General features: G+C 45.9%; 1 protein-coding gene across 1 annotated transcript in view; it reads right to left on the bottom strand.

Moving 5' to 3' along the window:
• Positions 1-24,097, bottom strand: part of FAM135B (family with sequence similarity 135 member B) — a 228,373-nt gene that overhangs the window by 96,180 nt on the left and 108,096 nt on the right. The window contains exons 4-6 of the mRNA XM_062189440.1: positions 20,959-21,029; positions 15,446-15,619; positions 920-1,046 (exon numbers count right to left, since the gene is read on the bottom strand). Coding sequence (XP_062045424.1) covers positions 920-1,046; positions 15,446-15,619; positions 20,959-21,029 — 372 coding nt within the window. The remainder of the gene's footprint in view (positions 1-919; positions 1,047-15,445; positions 15,620-20,958; positions 21,030-24,097) is intronic.

Genomic DNA, 24,097 nt, shown 5'->3' with positions numbered 1-24,097 from the left:
CCTGCCTTTGGACTTGAACTTGGATCGCACGCACAGCATCCTCTCTCCTGGGTATCCAGTTGCTGATTGCAGTTATTAGGACCTCTCATCTTCCTTATGATTGTGTAAGTCAAGTCTAGTTCTTTGTGATAAATCTCTTCCTACAAACACACACACACACATACACACATATACCCAAACACAACACATAAAACACACAGGAGGGTACTTCCAAAAGTTTCTGGGAAAATGGAATTAAAAGATAACATTATTTTGGTGCAAAAAATGTTTAGGATTCATAAACAGCCATTTCACAAAACACATTTTCCAAGAACGTTTTGAAGTCCCTACAGATCTATGTCTCTTACTGGTCCCATTTGTCTGGTGAACACAGATTGGTTGTTTCTGAGCAGACCACTAATAAAAGAACCATGTAATGCATCAGGATAAATAAGGGAAATCATACTGTATGTGACCACAAAGGAACAGCAGATCTTTCTCAGGAAGACACAAGGGTAAGGGCAGGACACCAATGCTGGGTGAAGAAGTTCATACCCATCACAGCAGTGGATGCACAGAACACTACATGAGGGCATTAATTGTTAGGGCCCCACTCTACTGATGGGAATACTGATGCTCACCAGTCAGGTTCAATGCCAACACCCCTCCATGTATGCAGAGTCCAGAGAAACCCCTCACTCCAGTGAGTCACAGTCTCCAAGGGGACCACAGGCAACAGGCACCATGTGAAGACCATGATCCTCGTGTCTACCCTGGGCCTGGCATTAGGAATATGCCTACTGCACGGTCCAGGGGTACAAGGTAGGGACGGCTGGGTGGTAGGAGAAGGAACACACAGATCAGGAGTCTCTGAAGGGGAAGTTCCAGCAGCAGGGATCTCAGACAGCAGCGCCCTGCCCAGCGCACGTGCACACGTTACCTCGGAGGAGGCCGGCTTGCAGTATCCAGCCCCGAACACCAGGTTTTCCAGAGAAATGATAGATGGCTCTGGTCCGGTGTCTGGTCCGCCTTTGCCAAGCCAGGAGCCCCTTCCTGGGCGAGTAAAGCTAAAGGAAGAAAATAGGAGAAGAAGAAAAAAGGATACAATGAGAGGGGTGGTGCCAGGAGCTCAGGACCCTTGAGGGGTGTCCCTGGGGAGCCACTGAGAAGGAATAGTTCACCCCACGGGGGAACTTTGGGAAGAAACTGTTTGGATGTTGTGAGGACCATGGGGTGTATCTGGGGCATAGGTTGGGGAAATGGAGACACACAGTGTACAATGCCTGCCGTAAAATGGCAACAGCCTGTACAGAGGTACTGAGGCAGAGTTCCAAGTTTCATCAACCATGGGGCAAGTGGAATGGGCTCCTGGCTGGGACATGGTCTCGACCTTCTCGCTGCTGCTCATGGGGGCACACCCTGGAGTGAGCTCCTTCACCCCCTCCCTGGGTCTATGTGTGTTCTCCTGTGGAAGAGCACAGAACACCATCTACCTCCATGTTTCACATAAGAATGTCAAAGGCTGCCATGATCGATAAAGCACTCACCACTCCAGTGCTGCCTGGGAACACTGCAACCTATTCAAGTTCAACAGACAAGTGCACAGATCCCTTCCAGCTCTGTGATTCACCATAAAGGCCAACCAGCAAGGTCAGGCGGCCACTGCCAACCTTAGTGGATTACTTACATTTATATTATTTGGATTTATGATCATCTACTCTACCTTTCCTTTTTTTGGTTTTCATCAACTGGCATATCAGCAAAGTCTACTTGTACTCATTTTTCTTTACTCTCAGAACTTTTCCATTAACTATGCTCATGGATAATTTTTTAAAAGATTTATTCATTTATTTGAAGTCAGAATTAGAGAGGCAGAGGCAGAAGCAGAGAGAGACAGAGGTCTTCTACCTGCTGGTTCACTCCCCAAATGGCCACAACGCCCAAAGCTGGGCCAATCTGAAAACCAGGAGACAGGAGTTTCTTCCGGGTCTCCCACGTGGGTGCACAGATCCAAGGGACTTGGACCATCTCATACTGCTTTACCAGATCACTAGCAAGGATCTGGGTCAGAAGTGGAACAGCCAGGACTCAAACTGGCACCCATACTGAATGCTGGCACTGCGGGCAGCAATTTTACCCACTATGCCAAAGCACTGGCCATATGGCTAATTTTTTCATCAGAATAGAAATACTATTTTATGGGCATGTTTTAAAGAGCGTCTCGACAATAAATAGCTTCCAGGTACCAAAATTCGCTGTGGCTGCACAAGAAAACACTGTGGAAAGTTTTAGACCCAAGAGACTCAAAACCCTGCTTAAAACATAGACAGAGAAAGCTCACATTTTATGTTTCCCAAAGTAACCTTTTATTTAATGAGTACAAATTCCTGAAGTACAACTTCAGGAATACAGTGATTCTTCCCACTATAACCACCTTCCCACACCCACTCCTACCCCACTTCCATCAGCCTCTCCTATTCCCAGTCCCGTTCTTCACTAAGATTCATTTTCAATTAACTTTATACACAGAGGACCAGCTAAATACTAAGAAAAGATTTCAATAATTTGCACACATACACACAAAAACTGTTTGAGAAAAAGTTTATAATTGATTCTCACATTACAACTCATTGAACAGAGGTCCTGCATGGGAAGTAAGTACACAATACTCTTATGTATGACGTCAGTGATCACCTGAGGCTCTTGACATGAGCTGCCAAGGCTATGGAAGCCTTTTGAATCCATAGTCTCTGTCAGTATTTAGACAAGGCCATAAGCAAAATGGAAGTTCTCTCCTCCCTTCAGAGAAAAGTACATCCTTCTTTGATGGACCCGTTCTTTCCACTGGGATCTCACTCACAGAGATCCTTCATGTAGGACATCTTTTTTGCTACAGTGCCTTGGCTTTCCAGTCCTTAAGTGCTCTCATGGGTTCTTCAGCCAGACCAGAATGCCTTAAGGGCTGATTCTGAGGTCAGAATACTATTTAGAGCAACTGTCATTCTATGAGTCTACTGTGTGGACTGCTTCCCATGTCTATATGATCACTTTAACACTTAAGAGGGAATTTTTCCACCAGCTTAATGGGATTTGGGATCCCATGGCATGTATTTTTGAACTGTACTCTTAGAAGTAAGTCTGTAGGAATGTATGAAGAACTACACAGCAGGAGTTGGGTGTATGTGTGATCTCAGGTATTAGGAAAAGAGTTGCAGATTGGTGCCTCCTCACACGGGGCACCAAAATGTTAGGAAAAGAGTCGCAGATTAGAGAGGAGGCAGTGCACGAATTTACAGCCAGACCAAATTTATTCAGTGAAAGTAAATCCGCAGAGGTGGGTGACCAACTGTCTGTGTGTACAAGATGGAGCATGTGGCAGAAGGCCCCGACCCCCAGGGGCTGGGCCTTTTTAAGGAGGGCTGGGGGTGGGGGTAGGGAGTATGGGGCAGCAGCGGAGGGGAATTCCAGCAACTGGGTGGGGGCCTTGGGAACCTGGAAAATAATGCAGGGTGAGGCATGAAGGCAATAGGGTGTGAGACCCAACTGAGTTTCAACAGCAAGGAACACATTCCAAAGTTTATCTCCTTTGGGCAATGAGGGAGAATGGCTGAGGCTCATAACCTTGTTCCATCAGTTACAAGCTTCTTCCTCCCTCTCTTATTCCCACTCTTATTTTTAACTGAGATCTATTTTCAATTGACTTTATACAAATATGATTAAATCTAAGTAAAGAGTTCAACAAATAGTATTAAGAAAAAAAAAAAAACACTGTTCCTCAACAGTCAAGACAAGGGCTGTTCAAGTCATTGCTTCTCAAAGTGTCAATTTCACTTCTATGGATTTCCTTTTAGGTACTCTATTAATCCTCACAGATCAGGGAGAACAGATGGTATTTGTCCCTTTGGGACTGGTTTAGCACTAAGTATGATGTTTTCCATATTCATCCATTTTGTTGCAAATGACCGGATTTCATTTTTTTTTTACCACTGTGTAGTATTCCATAGAGTACCTATCTCATACTTTCTTTATCCAGTCTTCAGTTGACAGGCATTTAGGTTGACTGCATGTATTAGCTATTGTGAATTGAGCTGCAGTAAACATGGAGTTGCAGATAACTTTTTTATTTGCTGATTTCATTTTCCTTGGGTGAATTGCAAGGAGTGGGATGGCTGGGTTCTATGATAGATCTCTATTCAGATTCCTGAGGTATCTCCATACTATCTTCCATAGTGGTTTTACCAGTTTATATTCCCACTAAGAGCAGATTAGGGTATCTTTTTCCTCACATCCTCACCAGCATTTATTGTTTGTTGATTTCTGTCTGAAAGGCATTCTAGGGTGAGGTGAAACTTCATTGTGGTTTTGATTTGCATTTTGATGGCTAATAACCCTGAACATTTTTACATATGTCTGTTGCCATTTGGATGTCCTCTTTTGAAAAATATCTGTTTAAGTCCTTTGCCCATTTCTTTTTTTATTTTCAATTATCTTTATATACAGAAGATCAATTTAGTATATACTAAGTAAAGATTTCAACAGTTTGCACCCACACAGAAACAAAAAGTATAAAGTACTATTTGAGTACTAGTTATACCGTTAATTCACATGGTACAACACATTAAGGACAGAGATCCTATATGGGGGTAAGTGCACAGTGACTCCTGTTGTTGATTTAACAATTGACACTCTTATTTATGGCGTCAGTAATCACCCGAGGCTCTTGTCATGAGTTGTCAAGGCTATGGAAGCCTCTTGAGTTCGCCAACTCCGATCTTAACTGGGTTATTTGTTTTGTTGATGTGGAGTTTCTTGATCTCTTTATATATTAATCGTTTTATAAGTTGCATAGTTTGCAAATACTTTCTTTTTTAAACTTTTTTTTATTTGACAGAGTTAGTGAGAGAGAGATACAGAGAGTAAGGTCTTCCTTCCGTTGGTTCACCCCCCAAATGGCCACTGCGGCTGGAGCTATGCCAATCTGAAGCCAGGAGCCAGGTGCTTCCTCCTGGTCTCCCATGTTGGTGCAGGAGCCCAAGCACTTGGGCCATCCTCCACTGTCCTCCTGGGCCACAGCAGAGAGCTGGACTGGAAGAGGAGCAACTGGGACCACAACCCAGCGCCCTTATGAGATGCTGGTACTGCAGGCGGAGGATTAACCAAGTGAGCCACTGCACCGGCCCCTTTTTTAAAATATATTTTTTTTATTTTTTTATTTAACAGATATAGTTAAACTGTGAGAGAGAGAGACAAAGAGAAAGCAGTTTGCAAATAATTTCTACCATTCTGTTGGTTCCCTCTTGACTTTCCTGAATGCTTCTTTCGCAGTACAGAAACTTCTCAATTTGAAGTAATCCCATTTGTTAATTTTTGCTTTGACTGCCTGTGCCATTGGGGTCTTTTCAAATAACTCTGCCTGTGACTATATCTTGCATGGTTTCTTCAATGTTCTCTAATAACTTGAAGGTGTAGGATCATAGATTTAAATCTTTAATCTATGTTGAGTAGATTTTTGTATATGGTGTAAGGTAGGGGTCTTGCTTCATACTTCTGCATGTAAAAATCTAGTTTTCCCAGCATCATTTGTTGAAGAGGCTGTCTTTGCTTCAGAGATTGGTTTTAGCTCCTTGATCAAATATAAGTTGGTTCTAGATACTAGGATTGATTTCTGATGTTTCTATTCTGTTCCACTGGTCTATCCATCTGTTTTTGTACCAGTACCAGGCAGATTTGATTACAACTGCCTTGTAGTATGTCTTGAAATCTGGTATTGTGATGCTTCAAGCTTTGTTTTTGTTGTATAAGATTGCTTTAGATATTTGAGGTTTCCCATGTTTCCATATGAATTTCAGTATCATTTATTTATAGATCTGAGAAGAATGTCCTTGGTACTTTGATTGGTATTGCATTGAATTGTAAATTGCTTTCAGAACAATGGACATTTTAATAAAATTGATTCTTCAAATTCATGAGCATGGACATTTTTATATTTTTTGTATATTCTATTTCTTTCCCTCTTTTAAAAGATTTATTTATTTATTTGAAAGTCAGAGTTACACAGAGAGATAAGGAGAGGCAGAGAGAGGGAGAGAGGTCTTCCATCCGCTGCTTCACTCCCCAACTGGCCTCAATGCCTGGAGTTGTGTCAATCCGAAGCTAGGAGCCAGGAGATTCTTCCAGGTCTCCCACGTGGGTGCAGGGGCCCAAGGACTTGGGCCATCGTCTACTGCTTTCCCAGGCCATAGCAGAGAGCTGAATTAGAAATGGAGCAGCTGGGACTCAAACCGGCGCCCATATGGGATGCCGGCACTGCAGGCGGCAGCTTTACCCACTACGCCACAGCGCTGGCCCCTCTATTAAATTTCTTTAAGGTTTTGTAATTCCCATCACAGAGATCTTTGACATCCTTGGATAAATTTATTCCAAGGCATTTGAATTTTTTTTTGTAGCTATTGCGAATGGGTTGATCTCAGAAGTTCTCTATCAGCCATGGCATTGTCTGTGTTTACAAAGGCTGCTGTCTTTTGTGTATTGATTTTATATCCTGCTATGTTACCAAACTCTTCTATGAGTTCCAATAGTCTCTTGGTGGAGTCTCTTGGTTTCCCTATATATAGAATCATGTCATCTGCAAATAGGGGTAGTTTGACTTCCTCTTTCCCAATTTCAATCCCTTTGATTTCTTTTTCTTTCCTAATGGCTCTGGTTAAAACTTCCAGGACTGTATTGAATAGCAATGGCGAGAGTGGGCATCCTTTTCTGGTTCCAGATCTCAGTGGAAATGCTTCCAACTTTTCCCCATTGAATAGACACTGGCTGTGGGTTTGTCATAAATTACCTTGATTGTATTGAGGAATGTTCCTTCTTTCCCCAATTTGCTTAGAGTTTTAATCATGAAAGGGTGTTGTTTTTTTTTATTAAATGCTTTTTCTGCATTTATTGGATAATCATATGGTTTTTGTTCTTCAGTTTTTAAAGTGATGTAGGACATTGATTTTCTGTCTGGATGATCTGTCCATTGCTGAAAGTAGGGTATTGAAGTCCCCCATTAGTACTGTATTGGAGTCTATGTCTCCCTTTAGATCCATTAACATTTCTTTTAGATAGCCAAGTGCCCTATAATTAGGTACATATACATTTATAAGTCATTTATTTCTGTTGAACTGATCCTTTAATCATTATATAGTGTCCTTCTTTGTCTCTTTGAATAGCTTTTGTGTTAAAGTCTATTTTGTCTGGTATTAGGATGGATACACCAGCTATTTTTTTGGTTTCTGTTAGCACGGATGATCTTTTTACATCCTTTCACTTTCAGTCTGCTTGCACCCTTGTTGGTAAGATGTGTTTCTTACAGGCAGCAAATAGATGGGTTTTCTTTTTTAATCCATTCAGCCAGTCTATGTCTTTTAACTAGAGAGTTGAAACCATTTACATTTAGGGTGACTATTGTTAAGTACTGACTTTGCCCTGCCATATTTTCATTAATAATCCTAATTTTGTGCTTTGGGCTTCCTTTGTACTTTAACTTGGTCATTTTCTGTTTCATCTTTTGTAGTTACGTTCCTATTTCTGTATTTCTGTGTGTAGCACATCCTTGAGCATCTTTTGTAGGGCTGGGTGCATATTTAAAAATTCTTTCAATTTCTGTTTGTTGTGGAAGATCTTTATTTCTCCTTCATTCATGAAAGCTTTGCAGGGTACAGTATTCTGGGTTGACATTTTTTTTCTTTTAGGACTTGGAATATATTTTGCCATTCTCTCCTTGCCTGTAGGGTTTCTGATGAGAAGTCTGCAGTGAGTATAATTGGGGTTCCTTTGAATGTTATTTGATATTTCTCTCATATGCATTTTAAGATATTTTCTTTACGTTTTACTGTGGAGACTTTTACTACAATGTGTCATGGTAAAGATCTTTTCTGATCATGTCTATTGGGAGTTCTGTGTACTTCCTGTACTTGAATGTCTTTCTCTCTTTCTCCAGATTGGGGAAGTTTTCTGTTATTATTTCATTAAGAAGGCCTTCTAATCCTTTCTCTCTTTCCACACCTCCCAGAACTCCTATGATTCATATGTTGGGTTATTTGATATTATCTTGTAGATATCCAACAGTGTTTTTTAGTTTTCTACTTTCTTCTTCTTTCTTTTGGTCTCACTGTAATATTTTCAGAAATCTGTCTTTTAGTTCAGATATTCTTTCTTCTATTTCACCTATTCTGTTTTTTTAGGCTTTCTGTTGCATTTTTTATTTGATCTATTGAATTCTTCATTTCTAGTATTTCATGCTAACTTCTATTTAATATCTCAGTTTCTTGGGAGAACTTCTCATTTAGATTGTGAATTTGCTTCTGATTGCTTCTATGTAATCTGATGATTAATTTTCTGAATTCAATTTCTGGCATATCTTTGATCTCTTCATCTTCACCTTCTATTATTGAAGTGTTGTAGTGTTCCTTTGGGGGACTCATAGTGTCTTCCTTATTCTTATTTAGGGCTTTTCCATTGTTTTGGGCATTTGTGGATTTTTTCTTTCTTTGCTTGCTTTTCTCTTTAATTTGTGTGTTTGCTATTTAGTGGGATGTGTATAATTTCAGTGAGTTCCAAGAGGTGCATGCTGGATGTAGCCTAGGTGCTCTGTTCAGTATTCCAGGGAGGAGGGAGTATCCAATGCAAGGCCCCTGTGGGGCTTTGTAGTTTTCCTTTTTGTTTTTTTGGTTAGAGAAGGCTGTTTGCTTCTGTTGGTGTGATCCGCCCTTTTCCTCACAGTTGAGGGATGCCCTGGTGTTAGTCTCTGGTGTGTTCAGGATTATATCACCCTGCTTAATGAACTGCACCTCTAATATGTGATGATTTTCTTATGGTGAGGTTTCCCTCTGTTATGAGCTGCCATGGTCTGTGCATTGCAAGTGGAAGCACAAAGCCCCATTTACTGGAGCCCGGCTCACTTCTCAATGGTGGATGGAGTGGGCTTGAGTTTTCGATATTCAGGACTTCTCCTTGTTGGACAGCTTGTGTGGTGGGGAAGAAATTCTTCTGAAATATTATGGTTCTCGTTCCTGGGTGGGGGGTGTGGTGATGTGGCCCCTGCTATGATGGGTGTGTGCACGGGAGGCAAAGGTGGCAGTTCCCTGCTTACATTTAAAAATGTAAACAAACAAAATGGCTTCTCCCTGCTGGCTGCAGGTCTGGGTGAGGCAAGGAGGGGAGGGAGGTGGGCAGGGGGCGCCCAAACTTTCTATTCGTTCCTCTGTATCTTCTGTTTTTCCCTGCGTGGAACTTCAAAAGCAATTTGCCAATCTCTCCCTCCAGCTGCTCTTTGCAGCTCCATGGACCTGTGATTTCCCATCTTATCTGGTCTGCCGGGGGCTGGTGCTGACCTCCCCAGTCCAACGCTCTGCTACTTCCCTTTCTTATTGCTCCTTTGGCATGGACCTGCCCAGTCTCTGTTGCTCTCCTGGGCTTCCTGTCACAAATTTCCCACAGCTCTATCTCCGAAGTGTATCTTCTCCCCTTTTTAACTGTCTGTTTTGCCCGGCGTGACTCAAATCATCTTGTTGCTATACCACCATCTTGGGACCCCCACTAACATTATATTTATGCTTAGTGCATTTATTCAAATATTTATTCATTTCATGCCACTGCCAGGTGGGATTTTAGGTGCTAGGCAGGTAAGAGGAGAAGGATTCAGCCCTCTCTTCAATTACATGCTGATCTAGAGAGGTGAGGCATTGGATCAACACCATCAATACTAGCTAATATCACATGACTCACCAAATGTCACTTATTTTAAGCTGATAATTGTTCATGGCCCACGAATGATGACTAACAAACCAATAGATGTGAAAGGATAGAGCCAGGCCAGGGAGTAGAGAACAGCACTTTACAAAATAAACTTGGTGGAAAGGATACATAGTGAGAGATTGTACCCTACTGTCCAGATAGTGCAAAGGCAGGCAACAAAACCAGTCTGACAGGTTCAAACCCCAGAAGCACAGCCTATGTCCTGCCTATAACCCATTTGGCAAGGGGAAAGTTTTTATCTTATTTATTTTTATTTTAATTAATTAATTAATTAATTTTAGAAGTGATGAGAGAGACAGAGTTGAGACAGAGAGAGATAGTTCTCTTCCACTGGTTCACTCCCCAGATGCAGAGGCATGGGCTGGGCTAGAACTGAAGCTGGGAGCCAAGACCTCAATCCAGGTTCCTCACATAGGTGGGAGGAACCCAATTACCTGAGCCATTGCCACTGCCTCCCAGGATCTGCATTATCAGGAAACTGGAATCAGGAGCCAGAGCTGGGTATCGAACCCAGGTACTCCGATGTTGGACTTGGGCATATTAATGCAGTTAATCCAATGAGCTAAATGCCCAACACAGGAGGAGGGGGCACGTTTACTGGCTCTTCTGCCTGTTCCTCCATCTGTCAGACATGTCAGCAAGATCACTGTAATAGAGGATCATTGCAAGGATTCCTGAGCTTGATGCAGGACAGCTTTATATGCACCGAGAAATGGTTATGGCTTAATAACTGGCAACTACTGTTGGCAATTTCACAAACACAATGAAACATAATGTCATGATGATATTTATGTTGGGTCTTCAGTAAGCTCATGGGAAATGTGTATTAAAAAAAACTAGATGTGGTTTGTAAATTTTTGGTCCCCAAATAAACATGTTGTAATTCCATTTTTCCGCAAACTTTTTGAAGTCTCTTCATAACCCCACAGATACAGCAAAAAAAAAAAAAAGTAATTATCTTGCTTTCTTGTGAGTTGACTTGAAGCGAGACCACAATCTAGTGAGAAGATGGTGAGAAAGAAACACTCCAGGAAAAAAAGTAGAATTTGTGCAAGAGCGCAGATGCTCGTGGCACATTCAGAGGCCATACTGCAGGTGAGCAGCTGGAATACCTTGTCATTTACCTAAGTGTGGGCTTGATTAGCTCATCCAAAGGACGGGGAGTCCTCAGTGAAATCAGCTGTACTCGTGTGAGGGTTACAAGTGTTTCAGTGAAGCTGAAGAGTCTTTTGAGGCTTAATTTTAATTTCACACCTGCTTCATAGTGGTGGGACTTAATGGATGCTGCAAAAAAAAAAAAATACTGCTTTTCTGGAAAATTGAGTGCTCAGCCAGCTCTGTGACAAGTTTCTCCCACAACCTCCAAGGGTGCACTTTTTTTTTTTTTTTTTTTTTTTGATAGGCAGAGTGGACAGTGAGAGAGAGACAGAGAGAAAGGTCTTCCTTTTGCCGTTGGTTCACCCTCCAATGGCCGCCGCGCACCGCGCTGATCCGATGGCAGGAACCAGGTACTTCTCCTGGTCTCCCATGGGGTGCAGGGCCCAAGCACTTGGGCCATCCTCCACTGCCTTCCCAGGCCACGGCAAAGAGCTGGCCTGGAAAAGGGGCAACTGGGACAGAATCCGGCGCCCTGACCGGGACTAGAACCCGGTGTGCTGGCGCCGCCAGGCAGAGGATTAGCCTATTGAGCCACAGTGCCGGCCTACCGAGGGTGCACCTTGTTCCCAGCTTCCGTGACCCTAATCAGAAAGCCTCCAGCAGAATCCTGCAACACAGGACTGTTCTATTTTCACCCCTCCCTGCAGACGTCCACCTGGTTCATCAGAGCCTTTGTGTGCTCCTTCTGCACGGTTACTGCACACAACCTGGACGTACACAGCTCTTTCAGGAGGCCCAACTTTCCGCTAAGACTTCCCGGCTCTCCGAATCCTCGTAAGAAGAGTGTCAGGGCACCCGGCAGCACCTACACTCCACTGTCCTTCCAATGGTGTGGACACTTCTCTTCAGCCAGCCCTCCTGCTTCACCCACCCAGCAAGTGCTGACAGGGTCTTTACAAAGCATGGCTCTTATTGCTTCTGAAACCCTCAATCCCTCCTTCCTGTATGATAAACAGATCTTCAATTCCTTTGTGTGCCATTAAGGAATTTGAAAAACGGCTCTCATGTACCCTCCCAAATTCATTTTTCACTGCCATCGTCTCTAATGTTATGGAGCAAAAGACCACTTCTGCTATAAAGCTGTCCCTTAAGTCCTTTAAACAGAACTACCGCTTCCCTATGCTACAGTGTTTGGATGAGGGCATGGGATATGGTAGGTGCTAAATAAATATTAATCCTTGCAATGCAGGGTCCAGGCTTTGGCATGCATGATCCCACTTAACCCTCCTAACAGCCTTTGGTATGTTCTGAAACTGAAGCTCCAATGCTTAAGCCAACAGAGTGAGCAAGCCGAATTTCGACCTATAAATCCCATGCTTGCAGCCCCTACTCTACCCTGAACTCCCAGGATATTTGGCACGTGCATTAGCTATTACTCCAAACTGAGTTTGGTGCATGTATCTATTTCTGTAAGACTCTGAGCCTTGTAAGGGCCCAGGCCTAATCGATTCATCTCAGAGCTCCAAGTGTCACCTTTCCTGGAGAAGGGACTAAAGCTTAATGAGAGCCACCTCAAATGAAGTGCATTTTCAACATGTGACACTATGAACTCAACCTCCATCGTATCTTACATACATACACATCACTTCCCATTTGCATAAGCTTCCATGCACTCATTTATATGTTGGACATAGGTTTGGTGATGTTAGGTGATGTATACAAGGATCCACAGGAGACAGTGGTGAGGTCAGGCAATAAGATGGTTGTGACTCCCAGCCGACAAGGAACCACTCACCCTCAGCACCACAGAACCACACAAAGGAGCTCCAGACTGTCACCTTCCCTTCAGCAGAGACATCCTGCTAACCCCAGGACACAGACTCTGGTCACTAGCCTCCGCTGTGGACAGCAGACATACAATACCCTCACTTCTGCCTTGGGGCTGTTAGCTGGCCAACCTCGGCATGAGCAGACACCAGGAAATACACTTTGCAGGATACAACCACCTGTTAACTATTGGGGGGAAATGCCAAGGGCCAAGGTCCTCGACACTTCACCCACTTACTGTGCTCACCCAAACCCCTCTCCTGGAGCACAGGCCCTCAATAAACGCCTCCTCAGTGAAAGCGTGATGACAGGTCTCATAGCCTCCCAAATAGAAGTGTCCCCTTGATCTTCAGTGGCTGCTTCCCAGTAAGGAGCTCAATCAAGGTTTTGAGCAGTGAATGTCCAAGCTTCCCGGCAAAGCACTGTATGCCGGGTCCCTCAGCCTCAGCTCAAGGTCTGGGTGCAGGCGCAGAGCGGCTCCCTCTACCCTTCACACCCTTGCCTCCTGCCATGTGCTCCAGTGCTAATGGCCTGTAGGAGTCCCCTCCATCAAACCCAGCACCGCCCAAGACCCACCCCTGTGCAATGCCACCTTTTCTCTCTTAGAAAACCTGTCCCCTTGTCCACTGCCCCCGCCCCCCCCCCACTGTTTATTTCTGGGTAGTCCTTTTCTGTTTCTGCATTGCATTCTAATTATTTGCAACAGACCTGTCTTCTCTATCCATGGAGGTCAGTGTCTGAAAGAGCCGCAGCACCAAGTGGGCTGAGTGGAACTCAGGCGATGGTGTCTCATTACAGCAGCTCCTGGCCAGACCACATGGCTCAGATCAGAGCTTTTACTCCCTTCTCACTGGCCTAAGCAGTGAGCAGTACAATTAGTGAGGATTCGAGTCTCCCTGTGTGCATGTCAGATCTCAGCACTGAGTAGCCACACAGTAAAAGGGAAATGTGGAAGTCCCAAGTCTGAAATTCCATGTTGCAAGAATCGATCCCTAACATAGCAGACTCATACTAGAATGGCAAAAGCCCTAAATAGCACTCTGGTCTCAGAATCAGCCCTTAAGGCATTTGGATCTGGCTGAAAAGCCCAGGAGAGTTTTGTAGGCAAGGAAAGCCAAGACATTGTGGCAAAAAAAAAAATGACCTAAATGAAAGATCTCTGTGAGTGAGATCCTGGCAGAAAGAATGGGCCATCAAAGAAGGCAGTACCTTTCTCTGAAGGGAGGAGAGAGCTTCCACGTTGAATAGGGCCTTGTCTAAATAAGATCAGAGTTGGTGAGCTCAAGAGGCTTCCATAGCCTTGGCAGCTCATGACAAGAGCCTCGGGTGATTATTGATGTCAAAATTAAAAGTGTCAATTGTTAAATCAACGAGAGTCACTGTGCACCTGCTCCCCATGTAGGACCTCTGCCCTTAATGCGTTGTACTATGTGAATTAATGGTAAAACTAGTACTCAAACAGTACTCTAGACTTTGTGTGTCTTTGTGGGTGCAGTCTGTTGAAATTTTTACTTAGTATATACTAAGTTGATCTTCCGTATATAAAGATAATTGAAAATGAATCATGATGAAGAATGGGATGGGAGAGGGAGTGGGAGATGGGATGGTTGTGGGTAGGAGGGAGGTTATGGGGGGAAAAGCTGCTATAATTCAAAAGTTGTACTTTGGAAATTTATATCTATTAAATAAAAGTTGAAAAGAAAAAAAAATCTATCCCTAAACATCTCACTGTGGGCAGCTTTTTGCCCACTGCATATGTGACATCTTGACATGATCTGATGTATGTATGGGGCCACACAAGGAACATGTATGAAGAAGGCTCAGCACAGCACACAGCACCAGCTGTTGTCAGCCCTGTCTTTCAATGTATGGAATTCATAACATCTCAGTGATGCATGGGGCCCTGGAGATGTCTGGGACATTTCACATGGGGCAGAGGCAAAAGACCATGGAGGCCGACCTTTGGACTTTGACCTGACATCATCTTGGACACAACAGCAGTGTCCTCATCCGGGATTCACTGAAACCCTATGCAGGCAGGCACATTAGCACTCCTCCTTGGGAGATGAAGATTCTGATGCTCAGGGACATTAGGTGACTTCTAAATCAGGGACAATTTGCCAAAAGTGAAGCCACGTGTGCAATCGCAGTCCTCCCAGTATGAGCCAGCGTTTGCAAGTGCTCAGCCACAATGCCTTTTTTTTTTTTTTTTTTTTTTTTTTTTTTTTTTTGGACAGGCAGAGTTAGATAGTGAGAGAGAGAGAGAGAGAGAGAAAGAGAGAAAGGTCTTCTTTCCGTTGGTTCACTCCCCAAATGGCCACTATAGCCGCTACGCTGATCCGAAGCCAGGAGCCAGGTGCTTTCTCCTGGTCTCCCATGAGGGTGCAGGGACCCAAGCACTTGGGCCATCCTCCACTGCACTCCTGAGCCACAGCAGAGAGCTGGACTGGAAGAGGAGCAACTGGGACAGAACCGGCGCCCCAACCGGAACTAGAACCTGGGGTGCCAGCGCCGCAGGCGGAGGATTAGCCTAGTGAGCTGCGGTGCCGGCCAACCAATGCCCTCTTGATACCTGATGCCCTCCCCAGTCCTCCTGTTCCATTCCACGAGGTGCAGAGACTAAAGCTGCAGCCCTGGACAAGCTCTTCTGGCCTCTCCCTCACACGTGGGATGGGAGGCAGTCCCCACCTGTGTCAGAGATGGGAGGTCATTCCTTCCTCTGTCAGAGATGCTTCTAACTTCATACCTGATCAGGGGCTGCTGCAGAGCCACCAGGGCAGCGTGGATGGTCACCGAGATCACCGACAGGTGGAAGTAGTCGAACATGACTGGGACCTGGTGGTGCAGTCCTCTCCGGGGGTGGAAGTGCAGGCCAAGCGTGCGGCTGCTGATCATCGGGGCCCCAGCCACGTCCCTCAGCCTGGAAGGCAAACGGATGAGCTCATGTGAGTGACAGCTGTCCCTACTGTCATCCAACAAGTGTGTATACTATAGCTTTTCCACAGCCAAGCACTAGGCACGCACTGTCCTACTTAATCCTGCAGACAGTCTGCCAGGTAGAAATAGTTTTGCCCATGATTGGTAGATAAAGAAACCAAGGCTCAGAGAGGGGAAGAACTCACTAGATGTCACGCAGCTGTTAAGTGGCAGATCTGAGAGTCATGTACCCATGTTACAAACACCAAACTAACATGGCGGGCATGAGCCAGTTGCCTGGGCTCCTTCCAAGGCTCCTCTCAATACAGCAGCCCTCCTGGTCGTCTTTTCGCCCATCTCTTTTTATTTCCTCCAGAGGTGCCCAACACTGTACTTACACCCTAGAAAGCCTTGCTTTCTACCAGAGCCCTACGTCCCAAGGTCAGGGACTGCAGCTGGCTAGTTCTTCTTTCTATGCCTAGTATCGGGCATTCCACAGGAGGTGGTCTAATGTGCGCACCTTAAAATGAGCCACTGACCACATGAGCAGCTCAAAAGTGCAGCTGTTCAGTCGTCTGTGGCCACTTTTCTCAATGATTCCCCCAGCCCAACGCCAGCACTCCTCAACTGGTACCTGTCTGATCCTTAAAAGATAAAGCAGCTGGCAGCCCATGCGCAGCTCTGGTTATACAAATGGGATGACTCAGGGGAGCCCCAGCAACCGTCTCAAGCTCTGAAAACCAATCACTCAGGCTCTGCGGGTTTGTCTGAACCAGAGCACGTGAAACCTGGCTACAGCATCTTCCAAGGGTAGTTCAGAGAGGTGTTCTACCTGCCTGGACGGAGAGAGGAAGGTGAAGAGAGCAGCCTGCAAAGACCCAACTCGGTAGGTTCTGCTTCCTTGAAATTCTTGTTACCAGTGGGCAACTGAATGCCAAGTAAAGGAGTCAAAGAGGCTACCGGGGTCCAGCATGACTCCAATGCAGACTGCAGGACCAGCCTCCTCTCCAATGGGAAGAAACTCTCCCCATTGATGGGCTGGGGGAGATGACTCTCCCCCATGACTCTCGGGAAATTGTTAACACTTGCATGCATGTGAACTCCGACAACAACTGGCTGAAGCCTCACTATGAATTCAGCACGGTGCTGCTCCTCTTAATCTGCATTTCCCAGTACTGTTCCATTTATAGAAGAAGTAGTAAAGGCAGCATGATTAATTAACCAGTTCAGCGTCCCAAGGCAAAACTGGACTGCAGACCAGCTTGTTCTGTTTCCAGGTGGTTCTAGTTACTGCTCACAATCACCTGGCATCCATTCAGACACAAGCTCCTATCACCTGCAGATGCCCTTAGGGCTTGAACAATGACAGGTTCAACACATTTCAGGGTAGCAAAGGTGTCTAACTGCTATCCAGAATTTAAGCCATACCAACAGGAGTAAAGACATAAGAAAGAAGGAGGTGATGGCTCTTTTTGGCTCTGAAATGGACAGAATCAACTCCTGGAGATAAAACTCAGTTCCTGGGGATGTGTCTCAATTTAGAAAAGACAGGGATAAGCTTGGTAGCATGAGAGGAGAATGCCGAGGTTCTTATAAAGGAAATAAAACAAACAGAAAACAGAGACAAGGAGAGGGAGAGGGAGAGGAAGAAGGAGAGGGAGAGAACACCCTGGGATTGAATCTGCAGATAAAGCCATCACATAAAGGACTTTCCTTATCAGAACTGTCACTCAGTCTGAGGACTTTTCTGGGTGGCAGCAAAGCACGCAACTGAGGTCAACCGAGGGAGTACACACGAGGATGCATTGCTCCCCAAAGTAAAGAAGAATGTTCTGGCGGATGGGGCTGTTCAGGAACAACCTGGGATATCACGAGGAAGAGTGAGCTCCCTGTTCCTGTGCAAGCAGGCGCTCAGAAGCCTTTGCAGAGTGGCACGTTCCAAGGAGGGGTTGCCTGAGAGCAGGGCTCTCAGTAACACTGACTTTGGGCACTGGAAGAGACATGGCCTGTTGGGAGCAAGGGCTGTCCTGTGCATTGTAAGATGTTCAGCAGCCTGTCTGGATATCAGTAATGCTCCCCCCCAAAATATCTCTGGGCACCACCAAATGTCCTAAGTGCAGAATCATTCACCTGCATTGAGAGCCACTGGAGGGAGGGCATTGCAAGAGCCTTCCACGCCTGATCCGTGCTGCCTGCTCCTCCGTGTTGTCCCCACCCTGGCCTGCATGGTGCTACACAAGCCCGCCGACTTAGTCTCGCTTCAGAGCATAATGTCTACCCCCAGGATTTGCTGCAGATGCCTTATCATCCTTAAACCTAATTTATGAAAATGAAAAAATATGACTTTTCCAATCTTCCCCAGCCTCTGGCTTCCTGTTCATCTTAGCTAATCTTATACTTTATGAAATCACTATGCTCTGATTATTATTAAGTGCTTTGTATCACAGGGAGGAAGCAGCGCATTAAAGCCTGGCCCCGCTTGCACCTAGAAAGCCGTAACAAGGAAGAAGAGACTTGTGATGCAGGTCATGTGCTGGGCCTGTTCCATTGTCTCTCGCAGCGATTGCAGCAGAGTTAACAGGTGTGCATTCTGTATGGACGCCATAAATGAGGCCCTGAAGTGCAGCACAGGGCAGTGTCTTGATGGATATGTCAGCGTGGATGAGCACAGAGCCAGAGACGCTGAATCTTGCGCACTTTGCCTGCACCCATCTCCTGTATAAAGGCTGTCCATTTACTACTCTTGCTGGAGAGAAGGTCTCATTTCCTGTGTCACCTATGGCTTGTCATTGAAGGCATTTGGTGGCCTAGTTGGAGAATTACTTGTAGGCTAGGTTTGGAATCAACCACAGGGCTCTGGGGTCATCTAGAAATGAACTATGGATGAAGATCTCTGAAGGAAGACTGATGGGAGATGGGGAGGGGAGGGTTCCTGGGGGACTGAATGATAGAAATCCCGGACAGCTGAGGGGGACATCTGGGAGCACTGGGGTCAGCGATGTCACTTCTGAGTTTAGAGGCTAGGAAGAAAATCTGCTTCTTTCACAGCCTTGGAGTTCACTGTGGCACGACAAGTCCTGGACATATTGTGAGAGAAACAGGATTTCTCAAGTTCCCGCTATTGCACCAAGGGGGAAGCAGATATGCTGAGAGGAGCAGATGGGCTCAGATAAAGACAAGGGCAAGGAACCTGGGAGGCTGAGTCCAGACACAGTGCCTGGACCTCGCACAGGTCTGCCAGCCAGGAGCTGGCAGAGTCAGCTTGGCATCAGCAGGTGTGCATTCCTAATACCAGACTCACGTGGGTCCCTGACACCTCTGAAGAAGCCCATCCTCGCTTCCAGTTCCCTCCGGTACAACTCCCCACATTGTGAAAGTTCCCATAACCAATAGACGGATTCAGGTACGGGGCAAAGAAGAACATCCCACGAGGGAGTCTGAACCAGGATGGGATGGGAGGGCCTGCTTCCCAGCATTAGCCCGTCAGCCTCCTGGGCCCCTTCTCCAAAGGAAAGGAGCGAGTACTTGTTGAACAGGCTGTAGAGACGAGACATGAGGACCACTTTAATTTGCAGAGTGGTCAGAGCACGCTGAGAGGCTGCTCACAGGACAGAAGGGAAAGGAGTTTCCCCTCCCTTCTCTTTAGCCAAAGCAGGAGGGTCTGCCCATGAGCTTTCTTGGCATGCCCTACAACTGCAGAACACGGGTGCTGGCCCAGCCGTGTCCTACCTTGGGACAGAGGCTACGGGTGGCAGGACTGGCACAAGGGGAGAGGGCGGCCTTGGGCACGCGGTTCCTTGCAAATGTGGGATGCAGTCAATGCACCTGTGCGTGGATTCATGGGAGAAGTATCTGCCCCCAAGAGCCTCCTGCAAGGAGTGAGGCACCTAGCCACACAGGCTTGACTGTGTCAGAGGCATTGCCACAGGACGGGGCCACACGGGGCATGAGGAGGGCTGCCCAGGGGGCTTTCTCCAGGGAATTCGCAAGAACCTTGGGAGGAAGATGGGATGGGAGATGGGGAGGGGAGCGTTATTGGGGGACTGAATGATAGAAATCTCAGACAGTGAGGGGTATTTCTGCATCTTTATAAGGGAACCTGAACCAATCATGGAAAACACAATTTACAAGACAAATTTATCGTGGTGCAGAATGTTTTGAAATCCATGATTAGTTTTTTCCATAACGTTCATTTTCTGTGATCTTTTTCAAGACCCCTTGTGACAAACACAGGCCCGGCTCACAAGGGAACCAGTCAAACAGAACTTGTTCCTTCCTCCATTGCTCCCCTCATAACCACAATGAGGACGAGGGTGGGGGCAGAAATACCAGGGCCCTCTACCACACACCGTTTCAGAACTGGGGGTTTCCTCCCTGAGAAAGCTTGGGTCTGGGAGCAGAGCAGTACAGGGAGACAATGGAAAAAAGTTATAAACTGGATGAGAGTTTATAGGGTTTTGATATTATGCTCAACTGGGCTTCTTCATTCCTGAAAGGCTAAGTGGCCTGGGAGTTAAGGCCGCAGTAGGATGAAGAGGACCACAGGGCAAACCCAAAGCAAGTTAGCACATGAAAGAAGAGAGTAACCTCCCGCGTATTTAATCAGCGGGCCTTGCATAAATGGACTTTCCATTTTCGGAGCGTTGAAAGAGAACGTCAGATATTTAGTACAAAGTGCAAAATTCTGGCAGAATCCTTTGATTCAAAAGAGGACCTTGAAGCTTGTAACCTCGCAGGGTTGCACATGCAAAACCCTCAACGAGTGCTGCACTGGAAATCTGTGCCCGTGTCAGGCAGGAGGAAGCCAAGAACTCCGGAGTTTTCCAAGAATAATCGAGCTGTATTACAGTTGGAATGTGCCCATTGATGTTCCTGTATTAGAAACTTAATCCCCAAAGCAAGCGTTGACAGGTGGAGGTCATAGGTCATCAGGGTTCTGCCTTCGTGAACAGATCTACGTTATCTCAGAGTGGGGATTGTACAGAATGAGTCTGGCCCGTGCCCCCCATCCTCCCACTTTCCTACATGAGGAAATGTGGCAAGACAGCCCTCGCCACATGTGCGCCCCTCAATCCAGGACTTCCCAGTCTGAGGACACAGAGCCTATAAGACATAAGCCCCTGCTACTTCTAAACTGCTCAGTCTTGGGTATTTCACTACAGCCACGCCAAGAGACTCAGAGAAGCTACCTGACTAAAGTGCACAAAATTGGGAAGGGTCGCATCTACATTCTTATTGCACTGAGAGGCGTTCTGAGGCCCTGGCCAGGAGGACGCCCCAGGAGTGGGAAGTGGGGGAGGGGACCTCCTGCTCCCACAGTCCAAGGGTTTCCACGACACTCACTGCTGCTCACTGTCTGTGAAGTGCAAGTCCACCTTGAGCTGGAAATCGACTTCACTCAGTGCATCCTCTACCTGCAAGAGAGATAAAACCCAAGGCATTAAATGAGTCAAATCTTGTCCAAATGAAATGTTTAGCTGGTCTGTTTCACAAAGAAGAGAAACAGAATTTCACTACAAGAGTAATGCAACTTATACTTCAGCAGAATCTCCACGTGCGCTCCCTGGAACTCTGGATGTACAGGTTATATCTGAGAGCACGACATGGAAAACGGAAGGGAGGAATTCACAGAGCCAGTTTGGGAAGAGCTAATTTGCAGGAAATGTTTAAGCTTCCTTTTGAGGGACTTTGAGGACCTCATTTCCTAAACAGATTTGATCTAGAGTCAAAGTTGGGGCAAGAACTAATTGTTCCAATGCCCTTGCTCTGAGAGGTATGGAACAGTGAACTTGCGGCAGAACCCTGCTCGGCTGGTGAAGGGCAGAGGCAGAGAGAGTTAACGCTGACCCTCAGGCAGGTGCACAAGATGGGGCTGACACTCAGGAAAGCCAAGAAATTCCCCCTGCTGGCTCAGCCCCCAGGCCAGCAGCCTTCAGTTTTGTCCTGAGATCCACTTATACCTGAAGAACTGTTAGCACTGCATTCAACCTCAGATCTAACAAAACCCCAAAACTCTGTTTCTCACATGCACCTAAAGATGGTACTCCGGTTCTTTTCCTCTATCACCCCAGTCTCCAGGGGGAGTGGCTTGCTAAATACCAGATTGCACCAGCACCTCCCACAGCTGGACTGTGCAGTATCAGTCCTGTAGCCTTGTGACAGGACTTGGCCATGTGACAGGATCCCACTCCTGGGATGGACACAGACCTTCTCTTCCATCTCAGCGTTTCACACTTCCTATTCCAATTGTTTGTTTGTAACCTGGAAGCTAAGAGCCGAGTGTTTTCTGTAGATGCATTTCGTCTAGTCCCTATAGGATCTTTAAAAATGCTGTGAACAATAGCAACATTTATAATTCAGGCAATTTCACATTTGTATTTCAGGTTTCCAGCTTCTGGGAAAATAAATCCTGGATCTAAGAACACAGGCGCTGGCATCTGTCAGCTCTGTTTGGATAGGGCAATTACTCCCTCAAGTACCAGGACTTCACCACACTCACCAGCACTGCCCATCTGGCCTAGCAATACCCCTGCTCTTTTCTAGCCTGCTTTCCCCATAATCAGCGTAACCTTAAGGGAGAAACTGCTTTTCCTTCCTCGACTGACACCTGCTACGTGGCAAGAATCAATGCATCTCCGAGGAACAATCAAGCTCTTCCTCTGTCCCCATCTTTCCTGGTTTTTGCTTCTGCAAGGATAAGCTGCTCCTACAGTGATGGAAATCTCGTCTACACAGGCTCCCTGGAAACATCTCTCTGGTTAGGCATAATTTAGGCAGAGGCATATGGGTGGAATTTATCTTTAGGTCCCTGGGGTTTAAAACTTGTTGTAAAAATGTGTTTAAAAGTTAACATTTGGCTGAGTCCACCTGCTATAAATAACTTCCTCTTCTAGCTTTGTTTTGCATAATCACAAACCTCACTTCATACACACAAGGAAAGCAATGCAGCCTCTTGCCTCCAGTTCCTGGGAAGTGAGACTGGCAAAGGAAGTCCTCCCAGGGAGCACAGAGTGTCTGGGTAACGAGGATTCACCTGCAGCCCCCAGCGTGCACTTGTTGCAGCTCCCTTGGAGCTGGGAGAGCAATCACTAGCCTGCATAAGGTGTGGCTAGATGGGGGCTGGCTGGGACTTCACCAGTGTCTGCACACATCTTCCTTACAGGAGACTCCTGAATGCAGTCACAGCCTTTTCGAACCATTTGTTCCATGGCTGGCTGCTGACCACACACATGCACACACAAGTACAGGTACACACTCAATGTACACACACATGTGGCTTCCCTTACCCTGCCTTCCCATGCTACAACAGCCTCTCTGTTCAGGGGTCATTTTCCCACCAGCAGGAAGAGGTCTTGTAGAATGGCAGAAACAATAACACAAGCTACAATAATTGTGCAACAGTAACTATGGGACAAGAAACAAGCCAGTGCTGAACAAATACTATCTTACTTAATGCAGATAAAACCATGAAGTAAGAAATATCTCCCATTTTTGAAAGAGGAAGCCAAGGCATGGTGTTTCAAGTCCAAGCTCAGCTGGCCAGTGAGTCTCATGCCCCAGATCCTGCCAAAGGCTCTGTCCCGAAGGTTCCATCTGCGATATCTTTAGGCCAATTATGCATTCATTGGTTGGTTTCAGCTCCATCCAGAATGCCGGCTCTCTCATGTTTTCCTCCTTCCTTTTTCTCACTCAGTCTCTACTACAGACAGCTGGCTAAGAAGGCATCGTTCGGAGTCAGTGATCATGGGAACAAATGCTGGTTCTACCACTGAGCATCTGTGTGGCCTTGGGCTAGCCAGCCTGTCTATTGTTTTCTCATCTATAAAACTGGAGTGAAATAAGTAACTCACTCATGGCATTGCTATTGTGTGAACTAAATTAGAAAATACACACCAAGGGCTGATGATTCTCAACAAATTTGAGCTATTCTTATTTAATATCATTGCTGTTATCTCCAATTGACTACTGCATCTGACCACAGAGAAGACCAGGGATTCATCAGCTGTACCTGGGGTCCTGCACCCTGGTCACACACCCGTGAACGCCAACCCTAGATCTCACTCTTCCTTTTGTAGTGACTTTGCCAAACACCTTCTCTAAATCTCTGTGTTCTTGCTGTAGAAAGGGAATCATAAAGCATTCCCTAATGCCACTGCAGTGACTCAATGATAAATGACAAAGCACTCAGCACAATGCCTGACACACGGCACACCATGCTATTAATGTGAAGAACATTTCACGTGTTGTGGTAACAGCCTGAATTCTACCACTCCCTAACAAGAACCAGCTTCCCCAGTGACCCTTGGACTATTGACTGTGTCTGCAAGCCCATTTCTTCTCCACATTTTAAATTTAGAGGAGCAGAGACAGAGAGAGCAGCCAGGACTCCAAACAAAGCCCTGAAGGATATGGGATGCTGGTATCACAGGCAGTGGTTTAGCCTGCTTTAGCACAACTCTGGCCTTCCTCCAAGCCTATTTCA

Source organism: Lepus europaeus, chromosome 4, assembly GCF_033115175.1.
Source record: "Lepus europaeus isolate LE1 chromosome 4, mLepTim1.pri, whole genome shotgun sequence".
Lineage (NCBI taxonomy): Eukaryota > Metazoa > Chordata > Mammalia > Lagomorpha > Leporidae > Lepus > Lepus europaeus.
This window is presented reverse-complemented; position numbering and strand designations above follow the sequence as displayed.